Source organism: Mesoplodon bidens (assembly GCF_964165515.1).
Source record: "Mesoplodon bidens genome assembly, chromosome: 1".
Lineage (NCBI taxonomy): Eukaryota > Metazoa > Chordata > Mammalia > Artiodactyla > Ziphiidae > Mesoplodon > Mesoplodon bidens.
Window position 1 is genome coordinate 159,343,762 of NC_138176.1, and position 14,804 is coordinate 159,358,565.

Here is a 14,804-nt window from a genome sequence, read left to right on the forward strand (position 1 = left end):
ACACACATAATCTTGCCTTTGCCACATAATAGCTGTGTGACCTAAGGCAAGTTATTTATCCTGTACACATCTCATCTGTAAATGAGAATAATGTCTATGTATAGTGAGGATTAAAATTTTGCAATGATGTGCACAGCATAAAGTTCTGGCACAGAGTAAGCACTCATAAAACTGTGTTTCTTATTGCTGTAATCACGTTGGACAGAATTTTTTTAAATACCCAGTTCTCTCCTTTAAACCACCTCTTACTGACTCAGGATCTAATTAGGATTATTACGTTTGTGCTGGGACGTAGTATCATAGTAATCTTAGGGTCTACTAAGGTATGCAAGGTCTCTATGCCCCAAACCCAAGACTAGAATATTTCTGACTTTGGGGTCCTTCTTTATATTGTGTCTTTTTCCCGCACTGTGAGGCAGTTTCCTGTAAAATACTGCTACCAGTTTATGTCTCTATAGAAGAATCCCCACTATTGCTTTCTGATTTGTTCTTTCTCATCTACAAAGTTCAGAAAAACAGCTAACAAGCTTTTTAGTTTATTTAGTACTGGGAACAACCAAGAGTTGAAGTCTCGGTGGGAACAGGCACAGAGTTCTCACAGGAGAGAAGGACATAATATCTAAATCTTGGACACAGTATAATTTGGCTATGCCTTTTTTGGTAATTGGCTACACCTTTTTTGTTAACTCCCTGGTTCTTTACTACATTCTATATAGACAAGGTCTGTCAGGTAAATAGGACCAGACTGCAAAATAGGTCTAGGAGTCAGCTTAAGAGAACAAACCCCTTACAGGTAAAAAGACCCAAAAGACAGATATCTGGGGTATGAGAGAAAGAACAGTTAACTGTTAACAAAAGAGATAGCTGCATTCAGTCAGACAACTCCTACCAAAAGACAATCTTGAAGGAATTAGTAATGTACCCTGAACATTTCCTCATGAGTTGAAACTGAAACTCATCCATTACATAATTCTTACTTAGCACTTGATTGAGAAGACAACAGTGCATAAAGCAAAGTGGGAGGCAGAATACCTAGGTTCCTGGCCCTGCTTTACAACCTAGTCACTCTCTAAACTTGAACAAGTTTTCTCGTCCTCATTTTGTTCCTCAACTTCTTTATCAGTAAAGAAAGGGTCAAAGTCAGAAGAAGGAGATGAGACCATGGAAGCAGAGGCTGGAGTGACATGCTTTGAAGATGAAGGAAGGGGCCATGAGCCAAGAAATGTAGGCAGCCTCTAGCAGTTGGAAAAGGCAAGGAAACAGATCCTCCCCTAGAGCCTCCAGAAGGAATGCAGCCCTGCAGACCTATTTTAGACTCTGACTTCAGGAACTCTAAGATAATAAATGTGTGTTGTTTTAAGCCCCTAAGTTTGTGGTAATTTTTAACAGCAGAATTATAAAACTAATACTTCTGCCTATAATTAAATTCTCCCAGGACCTCCCCACCTTTTCTGAAGGATTGTGCAATGCCTGAACTCCATCCTGAGTAAATGCATAGTAGAAGCAGATAGTGAAAAGGACACCTTTTGAACAACTTCACAATTTGTAGCAGATTATGTTCTAAAACCATTTAACAGGATTCAAATGGATGTTTAATAGAGATTCTTAACATTTGCAGAGAACTTTAACAGTAGATATACTTTACTAGGTTACAGTCAGAAACTGAAATATACTACAGTTGTTAAATAAACAACTTAGATTCACTCAAGACTATTAACATGGCATGGGATAGGACTTCATGAATGAGTGAACATGAGGGTAACTTTTTCTTAGTTGGTACTTTGTTTTTTGCTATATGAACTTTGACCAATGCTAACAATATAGACAGATGACTCTTTTATTAACTAAGGAAGAGTATATGATGGAACTAAATGTAGGAGATTGAATGAAACCCAAAAAACTCCTCAGGGTAGCAATACAAATATCCTCACAAATACTTTTTTAAAACATAAATACCTGTTCCAATTCCTGCTCTGCATACTGACGTCTACTCAATTCACATTCAGCTCCCTCCCTTAGCTCTCTCAGCCGACAAGCCTCTTCCTTTGCGTAATTGATTTCATCCATCATTTTGCGCTCTAGATTTTGCTTTTCTACAGCAACATTTCTGTTTTCTTCCTGTGCCTTTTCAAGCCTTACAGAACAATAAAAATGAAAATTCCTCATAAAAGTTTCCAAAATTTCATTATCTTAATGAAGAATAAATGCGTATCAAGCAATAGGATACATGTTTCAATCAGAATTCACAGCATTTTCTATTAATCTTAAATTTGGACAACAAAAACATCAGGTAACCTACTATATAGCTATTTTGATTTATATTGAGCTAAAAATACAGGATATAGAAGGGAAACGTTCTTCAGGAAGAAGCTTTTAAGAAATTCATAATTATTTAAATCATGTTAAAAATAAAATTTAACTTCACTTATAATTCTACCTATATTTGATTTATTTCCACTGGTCTTCTGCCCATTTATTCCCTAGTGCATACCTTTATAATATATTTTTAATTATGACAATATGATACTTTTCTAAAAACATGAAATGAACTCCTGATATATGTACCAACCTAAATATAAATGGTAAGCACATGCCCATATTACATATTCACAAACTGTATCTTCCCACAGTTTTATAGTCTTTTTTACCTACTCACCTCTCTTGTAAGTCCATGAGACTTTGCTCTGCAGTCTGTAAACTCTCTAAGTCTTTCATCATTTTTGCAACATGTTCTTTTGATGTCCTATTCTGCGTGTAAGCAAACCAGCACCCACCAACACCAATTACTATAGAAACTGTGAGGATAAAGTCCTTCATCCAGTTATGAGGAGGGCCTACGAAGACAATTACAGATGGTTAAGTTAATCTTTGAGTATCATAGAATCTCAGTACACAGAGCCACTTATTTTAAAAAATAGTAGGTATCTAAAACCAAAACAAAATATGAAGATGTCTCTCCCATATACAAGTTCTCCTCAAATAATCAATGTGCTTATTATAACTACCTGATATACTAGACCTACAGGAGGGCAGTGATAAACCCACATGGATGCACCATGCCCCCTGCTGCTACAGGAGCTAGTGACAGAATTCCTGGGGAGCTCTCAAGAAGCAACAGTATCTCCAATCACATAGAGAGGATGGTCCTCTGTGGGGTGAAAGGAGTCATGAAGAGTATCACCATTACCAGCTCCCCTCCTTCAGACAAGTTAGGCAGCGGTCATGCTTTGATACACAAACTGAAATCCTAATCATTCACCAAAAAGCAATTTCCCAAGCACACAGCCATGTAACGAGATTAATTAGTGATTCTCAACCAAGAGTGATATTCCCTCCAGCAAATATTTGACAATTTTTGCTTGTCATAATTTGGAAGGTGGAAGTAAGGGTGTCTGTTATGGGTATCTAGTAGGTGGAGGCCAGGGATGTTCCCAAACATCCAATAATGCATAACACAGTCTCTTTACTGCCCCCAGTCTGGCAATAACAAAGAATCATCTAGGAATTATCCAGCCCGGAATGTCAATAGCAGCAAGGTTGAGAAACCATGGGTTCATAACTAGTAACGTTTTAGGTGGTTATCTGCCAGAGAGATCTGGGTTACTAGAGGGAAACATTGGGATTGCCTTACCCTGTGGCACACCAAGCGTGACAGTAACTCCCGACATTTTTTCTAAAGTCAGGAGTCAGGAGCCAGGCCTACTGTCCTCAGTAATACAAACCACAGCGACTGCTAGTCAAATAATTTCCTAGTTGATCTCTGAGTGTGGAGGTTCAGTGGGGGAAGACATGATAACTAATACAATACAGTGTGTTATCTGTTGAAAAGAAATACAGTTTTTCAGTGAAAAACTGCCTAACTGCCCACACCTCCAGAAGCAAGGATATATTCTGCATGTTTGATGAGATGAAGAACTCTATAGAAATGAAAAGTTTTCATGCTTACAAGTCTAGCGTTCGTATATGTTTACATAGTGTGATAAACAGCATGTTCTACGCCAGAGACCCTCAGTGTTTCATATTTCTAGAGTGCACGCCCTCACTTATAGTGAAAGAGATTCACTATTCACTCTTTGGCAGAAGGCTAAACTCTCAAAAGGATTTGTTTTTATTCTGCCTCAGACTGAGAGGTTCAGCTCAGGCTCTAGTCCAAATATAAGCCTTGTTTAGGCTGAACTATAATCACCAGGAATAACAATAAACAGATGGACAAGTCTCAAACTGTACAGTAAGTACCACAAACTGGAAAAGATTTCAGTGAAAACTCCTTTAAAATGTATTTCTGTTCACTTGACACTGCTAATTTTTTATAAATCTAATGTGGGTGTTCCAACTGTAGGGCTCATTCACTCAAATAATAATTCTAAGACAAACACATTAAAAAGGTAACACATCATTAACTTCTAAACTGGTTTGTTATTAAAACATTTGTTTTCAACATTCTTTGAGACTAGTTTGGTTTCTTTTCAAATGATAATACTGTTTGGCTTAGAGAGTGGTTTGTTCTTGCATTAATAAAATATAAATATTCCTGACCAGTTTGTATATAGAGACAAATTCTATAGTCTAATTCGTATTTTCACCAATCATTCACATGAAAAAACTAGATCGAATCTCACAGAAGACAACCCCCAACAGATTCAGGATAAGGAAAAGGTTAGAAAGGGTATCATCTTTATGGAATGCTTGGCATTTCAATAGTGTTCTATTTCATAGGGTTTGTAATTTCCACCAACTCTCACAAAGGGGAGTTCCAGCTGTTTCACCAGCTGCCCTTTTAGCCTGAGCCAAAAAAGAACCACCAGTAAAGTCATGGAATCCATCCAACCACTCCAGTAACCCTTTACTAGCAGGGGCACCCCCAACATGGTATTATAGAAATCTGCAAGTCTCTTAACTTCAAGAACTGAGGTAAAATTAACATTAGTTTCTTAATTTATAATTTGTGAAAACCATTTTTCTTGGATTAATTTTGTTATCCCTTTTTAGCTTCTGAAAAATAAAATATAATTCCTCTAAAATGTGTACTCTTCAAACATTTTTCCCCCAAAGCTTTCTGAAATTTGAAATTAAATGAAGTAAACATATTAAACTTCCCTTCTGGGAAGACAGTATTCCTCTCAAGGTAAAGAAGAACTACGTTCACTTTCCTTACAAATATGACAAGGCGATTTCTTAAATGTTCTTCTTTAGAACAATCAAATAACATTCTCCACCTTGTACTTCTGCCAGAATAGTCTGTTACTTTGTATAGTTTCAAGCAGGCCTCTAGGGCCTCTGTTTTTGATCTGTATCTTAAAAATCCTTTTCCTGGTAATTAATAAAGTCAAGTTAGGATTTATTACTTCTTGTTATCAAGATGGTTAGATTGCACCTTTTTTTTAAGGACTCTTCAGTGAATATCCAGCTATAATAACATCAACATTAAAACTGCTGTAAAGAGCTTTAAATCTAGAAATTTAATTCTAAATCATCAACTAACATATAGTTTTTACAACTTTCTACATCAGTAACCAGCTTTGAAAATTCCACACTCCGTATTTCAATGACAGAAAATCTCACCCTATAAATCTTTTAAGATAGTATGACATTTCTTTCATAGCAAACAGAGGATTCTTCTTGGCCTACCACATTTCTTACTTTTTCCTTCTTTAAACAACAATGGATGATCTGATTATTCTTTCGCACCATATTTTGTGAGAGAGAATACTAACGCGTTAGAGGTCCGAACAAAACCACATCCAGCGCCTTGAGCTGAAGTTTCTGTCTGTGACTCCGATCACTGATTTTCAACTGAGAGATCATAAATGAAGGTTCGTGCACTGCTATCCTGTTCATTTAAAAAATACATATATATTAAAAATATTACTAGTATGTAAATTTAAATATTTCAGCAACGTATTTAACACTTTACATATTAGTGATGATTACTTTAAGAGCTCATCCATGTGCAATTTAACACTTTATTACATGTATCGAAAACCTTTTCAGTGAAAACTCAGCAGTGCAAACACTCCTGTATGTTAATAATTTAGTTGCTATATTGATGTTTTTGTTTTCTATGGTTACTTTACTCTATAACTTAATATGATTTAGAAATTTATCAAATTCAAAATATTTTATAATCATTAATTATCTCTGGCATTTTACTATCATTTCATAAACAAGAAAATTGTAAGTAATTTACTGAACATAGCAGACTTTCAAAAATCATCCTCAATTTAGATCATATTGCTTTTCTTTATAAATATCTTTTAAAACACCTATACCTTTACATTCTAATATTTAAACTATTTAAACATTAAAGTTCACTGAAGTCATAAATGGAAAGTAAAAAGTCATCGCTGGCTGGGGGAGTAAACTGAGGGACTGATGCAGTAAGAAGTATTGAACCATTTCATTAGCAATGAAGAAAGTATGCAGGGTGCCAAAAGGCACAGGTGAAATAAGGAAATAAAATCACTCTGTTTTGGACTTCAAATCCAAGTATCCCAGTAGTCAAGATTTCTTATCAACCAACTATGATGCCAAGAAGGATCTTAGGATACAAAGTGTAATAATAATAATAAAATTGTTAATAACAATGACGATTAAAACAAGCATGTACTACGTGCTGGGTACTGTGCCAAGGGTGTTTAGAATTCCAAGAACCTATAATATGCGTAAAATTGCCATTTTATAGATGAGAAAACTAAGGTACTGCGAGGCTGAGTAACTTGCCCATGGTTACTAATTAGTAAGAAGTAAGGCAGGGATTCAAACCCAAATGTGTATGATCCCAATGACTGTACTCTGGACCACTACATTTTATTTGGGAAGATTTCAGGTTACCGAAATCCTATGAGGTTTCTACAAAACTAGAGAGTAAAGAACTCTAACCTGCCCTATAGAAAATGCCTTCCCTCATCATCTCTGCAGGTAACCTTTTGTGTATGCTCCTGTTACATCTTCAATATGACACTTAACAAAGTGCTTGAAGGCAAACTATGCCTCATCTCTTTATCCCCAAACCTAGCATGGTGCTTGGCAAAAGTAGATGCTTGATAAATGTTTATATAACAGATGAATGAATGCATGGATGGATGCATGAATGAATAGCAATACTATCAGTAGACTAAATTTAAAACAGACAATGAGATGTAGTAAAAAGGAAACTATAAAACAGAATTTTATGCAAAGTTCTGTATGAGCCCAGAGGTGGAAGCAATTCTACCTGAGTGGGTGAGGATGTCAGGAAAGTTCACACAGGTCTGAAAGGAATGAGGAGGCATGTGTCAGGTGAAGAGAGCCTTAATATAAGCTCTGGTAACAAGAATTACAGAATATAGAAAATACAATAAAAGGCTTAAAGATAACCATGACATAAAACTAACATAATTTTACCTACGTACTGCAGATGTAACAATATTTTAATGCCACAGAAAGGAAACAAAATCATGAATTATTGTAGGTATGTGTACATCTGGAATGTGTAATACATTTTCTTATACATTCTTATAAATAGCTCTTATATCTACAGTTACCCTACAAAAAAGTTTAAGTTTAAAAGTTGTGAAGTTAATTTCTATTACCATATAAAAGTTAAGCTTTTAAATGGACTCATCTAATTTCTATTACCATATAAAAGTTAAGCTTTTAAATGGACTCATCTAATTTCTATTACCATATAAAAGGGGCTTGATGAAGGCTATTCCAGTTTTCCTTTCCCCTCCATTCGAAAAGCCTCCAGTGGGCTGACCTGAAAGCTGAACTTCCACATTTATAAGCTTTTCTTCTGTAGTAACATGTTCACTATTTTTAAAAAACTGATCTTTTGATTAAGTGTGTGATGTTATCTCAACAATTCTACCAGAATTTGAGGTTATCTCTGATAACCTTTACTTAACCAAAAGAAAAAAGTGGCGATAAAATTTATGGTCAAAACATCAAGCAGCCTGGGACTTCCCTGGTGGCACAGTGGTTAAGAATCTGCCTGCCAATGCAGGCGACATGGGTTCTATTCCTGGTCCGGGAAGATCCCACATGCCACGGAGCAACTAAGCCCATGCGCCACAACTACTGAGCCTGCACTCTAGAGCCCGCGAGCCACAACTGCTAAAGCCCACGAGCCACAACTGCTAAAGCCCACGCACCTAGAGCCTGTGCTCCGTAACAAGAGAGGCCACCACAATGAGAAGCCCGTGCACCTCAACGAAAAGTAGCCCCCGCTCGCCACAACTGGAGAAAGCCCGCGTGCAGCAATGAAGACCCAATGCAGCTCAAAAAAACAAACAAAATCAAGCAGCCTATTTTATTTCATGTTGTTGTTATATAAAGAAACTTCCCAAAGACAGGATAAGAAAAATTCTATAAGTTCCAGAGTAACAAAAACAACTTGAAAAACCCTAATCCCATCAATGCTCTACTATCCTGTTTTAACTTAGAAACTTGTCTTATTTAAAAGAACTTTATTTCTTTCCTTCTTTTCAGCATCTAGTTGCACCATGAACAAAAAAGACGCTTAATATGCACTTGCTGATTTGACTCTTAACTCCGTAATTTCATCATTATAGTCATGTGCACAGTAAAATCAGAAATACTGATGTTGATTTTCAGAATACATTTAAGAAGATATGAAAACTTTCAACTTGATCCAAAATACAAACTTCAAAGCAACAAATGCCTCTTATTTAAATAGGATGTATAAGTAAATTGATTTGAAATATAATATGCATATAATAATTAGATAGCACTATTAGAGACTTTTTTGGTACAAGAAACAATCTAGGTTGGAATGGAACATAAGAATCTCATAAGAGTCAAGTTCCAATGGAATTATGCAAATTTTAACATTTAAATCTTTAACGATTATTAGGTTAACTAATGGAATTTTTAAAACATAATTTAGAAAAGTAATGACAATTAATTCCAGACATCTAAGGAATAAATTGGCATCCCATACTTTGGTATCAGATCTATCTGTGTTCAAATGCTACCTTGGGCAAAATATTTAACTTCTCTCTGACTTGGATTTTTCAATAATAATACACTGTACTTCATTTTAACCATGAAGCTTATATGAGATAATATACAGTACCTCTATGTAATATACATTCAAAAATGGTTGTTATTATTTACAATTTATTTATTAAACTTCATTTTTGTGAGGTTTAACATATGGTCACTAAAATTAAGTGTTGTTATTAAAAGAATACCAATTAAGACTAAGGATCTGTACATTAATCCATTCAAATAGGTCTTTTCATAAAGGTGGATCCATATCAAATGAATAAGCTTTTGTTACATTTACAACGGGGTCAGAGGTTGGCCCTTTGTTTTTTGGGGTTTTTTTGTTTTTTTGTTGGTTGCATTGGGTCTTCATTGCTGTGCACAGGCTTTCTCTAGTTGCAGCGAGTGGGGGCTACTCTTCCTTGCAGTGCACGGGCTTCTCATCGCGGTGACTTCTCTTGTTGTGGAACACAGGCTCTAGGTGTGTTGGCTTCAGTAGTTGCAGCATGCTGGCTCACAGGCTTAGCTGCTCCACAGAGGTTGGTCCTTTGATGTTATCTAAAAAAGATGTAGTTGACCTACCTTCTAATTTTCAAAATTACTTCCTTAGGAATAAATTTTTTAAAAGGCCAGATTATTTAGGCAAGAAAAATCGGTTAAAGCTTGCAAATTCACACTGTACAGATATCAAAGAATGGATATATTTATAATATTTTCTTTGAGCACTTAGCCACAGAAGTAACTTGTAGATTTTGCTTTGAAAAGTAACATTATTCTCCAGGAATACAAAAAATACATTTGAATAATAAAGACCCACCTGGGAAGCGTTGTTCCTTTGACGTTATTGTCTCTAAAATTCTTCTCATATTGGGGTAGTTCAACAAATTCTATCAACCACTGAAGCGTGTCCTCAAGGGTCCAATTATGAACTGCAAAAGATGAAAAGAGAAGGAATATTTTAAACACATCTGCTTTCAGAGTTTATATAAATTATATATATATATTTATATACATACACATATGTATAACAATACTATAACTTCAGAGGAAATAAAGATGTTAGACTGAATTTTCAATTCAATTCAATCAATAATAAGTATAATAATATGTAGCATTCTATGAAAAGCTAAATACAATGGAGACATACCTCCTACCCTTAAGGGCTTACAATCTAGAACAGAGAAGACACATAAAGGAAAAGATAAAATATTAGCATGGTTAATTCTAAAACAAGCATCTATGCAAAGTTTGAACAGGACGAAATGATCCACTGTTTCCCTGGTTGTAAACTTACCAGATATATATTTATTCATTCCTTCATTTAGCCATCCATCCATATAATACTGTAAACCTGAGTATCAGGTTCCATTCTAAGCACTGGAAATATGGCAATAAAGAAGATGGATAAAGTCCTTGCTCTCATAAAACAAATTCTTTTGGGAGTGGGGAGGGGCAATTAACAGAAGGAGGAAGAAAAGAGGACGAAATTTCAGATAGTGATCAGCTATTAAGAAAGAAAAGATGTCAGGGTAAAGTCTCTCTGAGGAGCTGTTACCTGAATTAAGACCTAAAAATTGCAAGGAGTCAACATTGTGATGATCTAGGAGAAAAAATAATCCAAACACAGGAGAAAGCTGGTGTAAAAACCTTAAGATAAGGAATGAACTAGCTGTGTTTGAGGGAAAGAAAGTAGTCAGAGGGGCCAGGTCAAAAAATACTTTCAAAAATTCTGGATATTTTTCTAATTTCAATAAGAAGAAGGAGAGGTAAATGATCTATGTTTTTAAAATATCACTATCCAATGTGGAGAATGAATTGTGAGAGACAAGACTGAAAACAGAGAGGAATAAGGAGACCATTCCTTCCACAACTGTCCAAGCAAAAGGGGTTATATTCCCTTGGACTAAGGTGCTAGTAGAGGATATGGTGACAAGTGGTCAGATTCAGGACATATTCTGGGGAAAATGCTTTCAGATGTTCTGATGAAATGGATGGGGTCTGATAGCTAGAGGAAAGTCAAAAAAAGTACGGAGAGTGCTGCCACTAACTGAGAAAGGAAAGAATGAGGAGGAACAAACTGGGGAGGCAAGCACGGGCAGGTGATAGAGATCGAAAGTTCTATTTTTAGACATGTTATGTTTGAAGTATGTATTAGATATTTAAGTGCAGAAATACGTAGCAGTCAGACATACAAATCTCAAGCTTGGGGAAGAGTGAGGTAAGGAACAGAGATATAAACTAGAAGTCATGAGCATACAGATGGTCCTCAGACTAAATGAAATCACCCAGAAGAGTTGAAGATAGCTGTTAGTGGATTCTAGGAGATTGGTTCTAAATCATGAAGAAAAGAATAGCTAATGTCTCTTCTCCTAGACACTTTTTTTTTTTTAAAGAAGATGTTGGGGGGGGTAGGAGTTTATTAATTTATTAATCTATTTTTGCTGTGTTGGGTCTTCATTTCTGTGCGAGGGCTTTCTCTAGCTGTGGCAAGCGGGGGCCACTCTTCATCGCGATGCACGGGCCTCTCACTATCGCGGCCTCTCTCGTTGCGGAGCACAGGCTCCAGACGCGCAGGCTCAGTAGTTGTGGCTCACGGGCCTAGTTGCTCCGCGGCATGTGGGATCCTCCCAGACCAGGGCTCGAACCCATGTCCCCTGCATTAGCAGGCAGATTCTCAACCACTGCGCCACCAGGGAAGCCCTAGACACTTATTTTGAGTTAAGCCCTTTATATGCATTTTTCCCTTTAAACCTTAAAAAAAAAAAAAATTATGAGGCACTAACATGATTATCTCCATTTAGGAGATGAGAAACTGAGAAGTTAATGGGACCAAGATAGTAGTAGCTGAACTGCATCTGAACCCAGGCCAACTGACCTCAGGACCTGATTCTACACTACTCTAAGAGCAATAATATTAAATATAGTAGAGATATAAGCAAGCAGTTAAACACTGGAAGCAACTCAGACATTTCTGTTGATACTTGAAGAGTAGGAAGAACAATGATAAGTTTATCCAAAGGAAAGGATGCAAATGTGCTTGAAAAAAGAGCCCCATATTCGTGTGCATTTCATCTGAGGGTGTGGAGAAACAAAATGCTTATAGATCACAGAAAAGGCCAAAGGAGAATGAAGAAAACAAATTAGCAATAAAAGCAGAGATGGGAATCCATCTGTGATAAATCTGAGATAAGATCTTTCTGATTATGAATTAACTTTTGCAAGCAAAGCTGGGTGTTAGCAATCTGCCTTTTTCATTAAGTGTTCTTTAGAGGAAAAGCTTAACTAAATCATAAACAAAAAATTAACAAAAATTAATTTTTAAATTACATATGGTATTTGATAATTTTATACTGAGACAAAGCTTTGACTATTATTTTAATGATCTCTCTTTCATGTGTTCCTGCCATAAGCTTGGGCATGTGCCTGAGGCTGCTGTATCCATTTAGCCAAATAACTTAGAATAAATATCAGCCAAAGGTTCAGGCCCTGGGCGCTTTCCACTGAATTTAATATATGCAAAGTAGCCTTTTTATCTTAAGTTTCTTCCTATCCAAGATGAACTGCATTGAGAATTGCCTTGCCTTGACTGCCAAGAAACCGACGGTGCAGCTGCACCTCACACACCCACACAAAAACCTCAGCCAAGAAAACAGGGTAAGATTCTCTCTGTCATTTCTATGGCTGTTCAGCTGATCAAAAGCAAAAGTCCCTGATCTAAACACTCCAGTACATCAAAATAGTCCCTCAATTCCCAATGAACCAAGATAGAAAAGAAGAAACATCAAATGAAAAATAATACATGTTTAAAGTACACAAATCCTAGTATTACTCCATCTAATAAATAGAATATTATAGTGGTTCTAAAGTAATTTTCTTTTCAATGAATCTGTAAAACTGCAAAATTCTAACATAGAGCACACATTTTACTTTGGTGGGGGGGAGGTTTATTTCTTCTTCTTGTGCTATTTGGTTTCTTTGGTGATGCCTAGTAAATACCTTCACTTCTCATGAGCAGGAGTTGTATTTTATATTAGCTTTCTCTGCTCCAATTACAGTAAATTGTCTTTCAATTCTTAGGACAGATAATACTATGTCCTTCCTCAGGGCCTTTGCACATGCTGTTTCCTCTTTCCTTTTCTCTATCCTTCTGACTCATCTTTGCCTATTTACTTTATGGAGCCTTCATATCGCAGTTAAAACTTTAATTCCTCAGGGGAGCCTCCTCAAACATTACTATATGATCATATATCACTCTGTACTTTTAGGCATAGCATTTAACTAATTATAATTATTTATTTGTATGATTATTGTTTCAACATCTGTTTATACCACTAAAGCATAAGTTTCTTGCTCACCATTCTAGCCCTAGCACTTGGTACACAAAAGGCACTAAACAAATTATCTATTGGATCCTCTTGAATAAACAAAGTAGAGCGTGTTTAATTGAGAAGTATTATGAAAATCTATTTTCATATTTTAGAAAGGAGATTCAAACAGAAATAGGAATCTGTCTGTATGACAAATTTTTGATGGCAAAGGAATTATTCATTTAAGAATTATCCATAAATCAACTATACTTCAATTAAAAAAAGTAAATTTAAAAAAGAGAATTATCTAGTTCCTTATTATCTGTCTCTCACTGCTCTTTCACATGTGCTGTTGCTAAATACCATTCCCACCAGAGGGCAGGCAGAGAAGGATATGATACTCCTTTAAAAATACAGATTTTTTAAATCTATCTGTAAAGCTACAGAAATGTCAGTTTCTACATTGTTAACTTATATTGTTTCTGCTAGAAATTGTGGCCAGTGCCATAGGTTGGTGTCTTTGAGTGATTTTTGGCAATTTATTCCAAGACCAACAGAAAGAACTCTGGAATTCAAACAGACCTGATTCTAGTCCCAGCTGTGTCACTAACTCATTGTGATATCATAGCCAGATTATTTAACTGTGACTCAGTTTCTCAACACACACACAAAATAATGAAATTGAGCTAGACTATCTTTAAAATTCATTCAATTTCTGTTTTTATGATTTCGTTATAATGAACAAGAGATAACGTTTAAAATATTGCTAAACTGTTAACCTAGAACAGTAGATTATAGAAAACTGAGAGGGAAAAAGTAACTAAGAACTTTTAGGACAGCAACAAAACCGTTCCTAACATTTACTACATGTTTATTAAACACCAGGAGATTTGCAAAACTTATTTCAAACCACCATTGCAACAACCGTTTTGAAGTAGGTACTTTCATCATCATACTGAACCTATAAGTTTATGAAGGTGAAGTTTTAAATTAGATAAAACAGATTACTAAATGGTCAAACCAGGTTTCAGACCAAGTCCATTTCTAGAATTGTCTACCATTGTACAATAACGTTACCTCTTTAGAGTTAGATAAGTGGTCCTCATAATCAAATTAGGCACAAGTAGACGGTTTATGCTCCATACTTGAAACCATACATGCGGCTTTCTAAATCTGCCATATTCCCCCATGCCACTCCTTCAACCTGGAATGGCTTTCCCTTCTTCCTTCTTTGCCAGGCTTGCTCTTCCTTAGCCTTCGGATCAGGAAGTCACTCCCCCACGATGTTTTCCCCATCTATCCATTTCCAGATTATAGTTGCTCTTCCTTGCACCCCTGATCACATGTACCTATATCTGCCAAAGGATTTATCATATACTCTAATGTAATTGTCCGTGCTTGTGTTACTCTCTGGATGATGAGTTCCCAGAGGGCAGGAACTTGTTCTTTTACCTAACACAGTGATTATTAACACCATAATGCCACATTCCTTTGATATAGGATTTTACA

General features: G+C 36.0%; 1 protein-coding gene across 2 annotated transcripts in view; it reads right to left on the bottom strand.

The window, feature by feature from the left end:
- Positions 1–14,804, bottom strand: part of STIM2 (stromal interaction molecule 2) — a 177,950-nt gene that overhangs the window by 24,087 nt on the left and 139,059 nt on the right. For both annotated transcript variants that reach the window (XM_081244656.1, XM_081244657.1), the window contains exons 4-7: positions 9,806–9,917; positions 5,715–5,830; positions 2,657–2,834; positions 1,957–2,134 (exon numbers count right to left, since the gene is read on the bottom strand). In XM_081244656.1, coding sequence (XP_081100782.1) covers positions 1,957–2,134; positions 2,657–2,834; positions 5,715–5,830; positions 9,806–9,917 — 584 coding nt within the window. The remainder of the gene's footprint in view (positions 1–1,956; positions 2,135–2,656; positions 2,835–5,714; positions 5,831–9,805; positions 9,918–14,804) is intronic.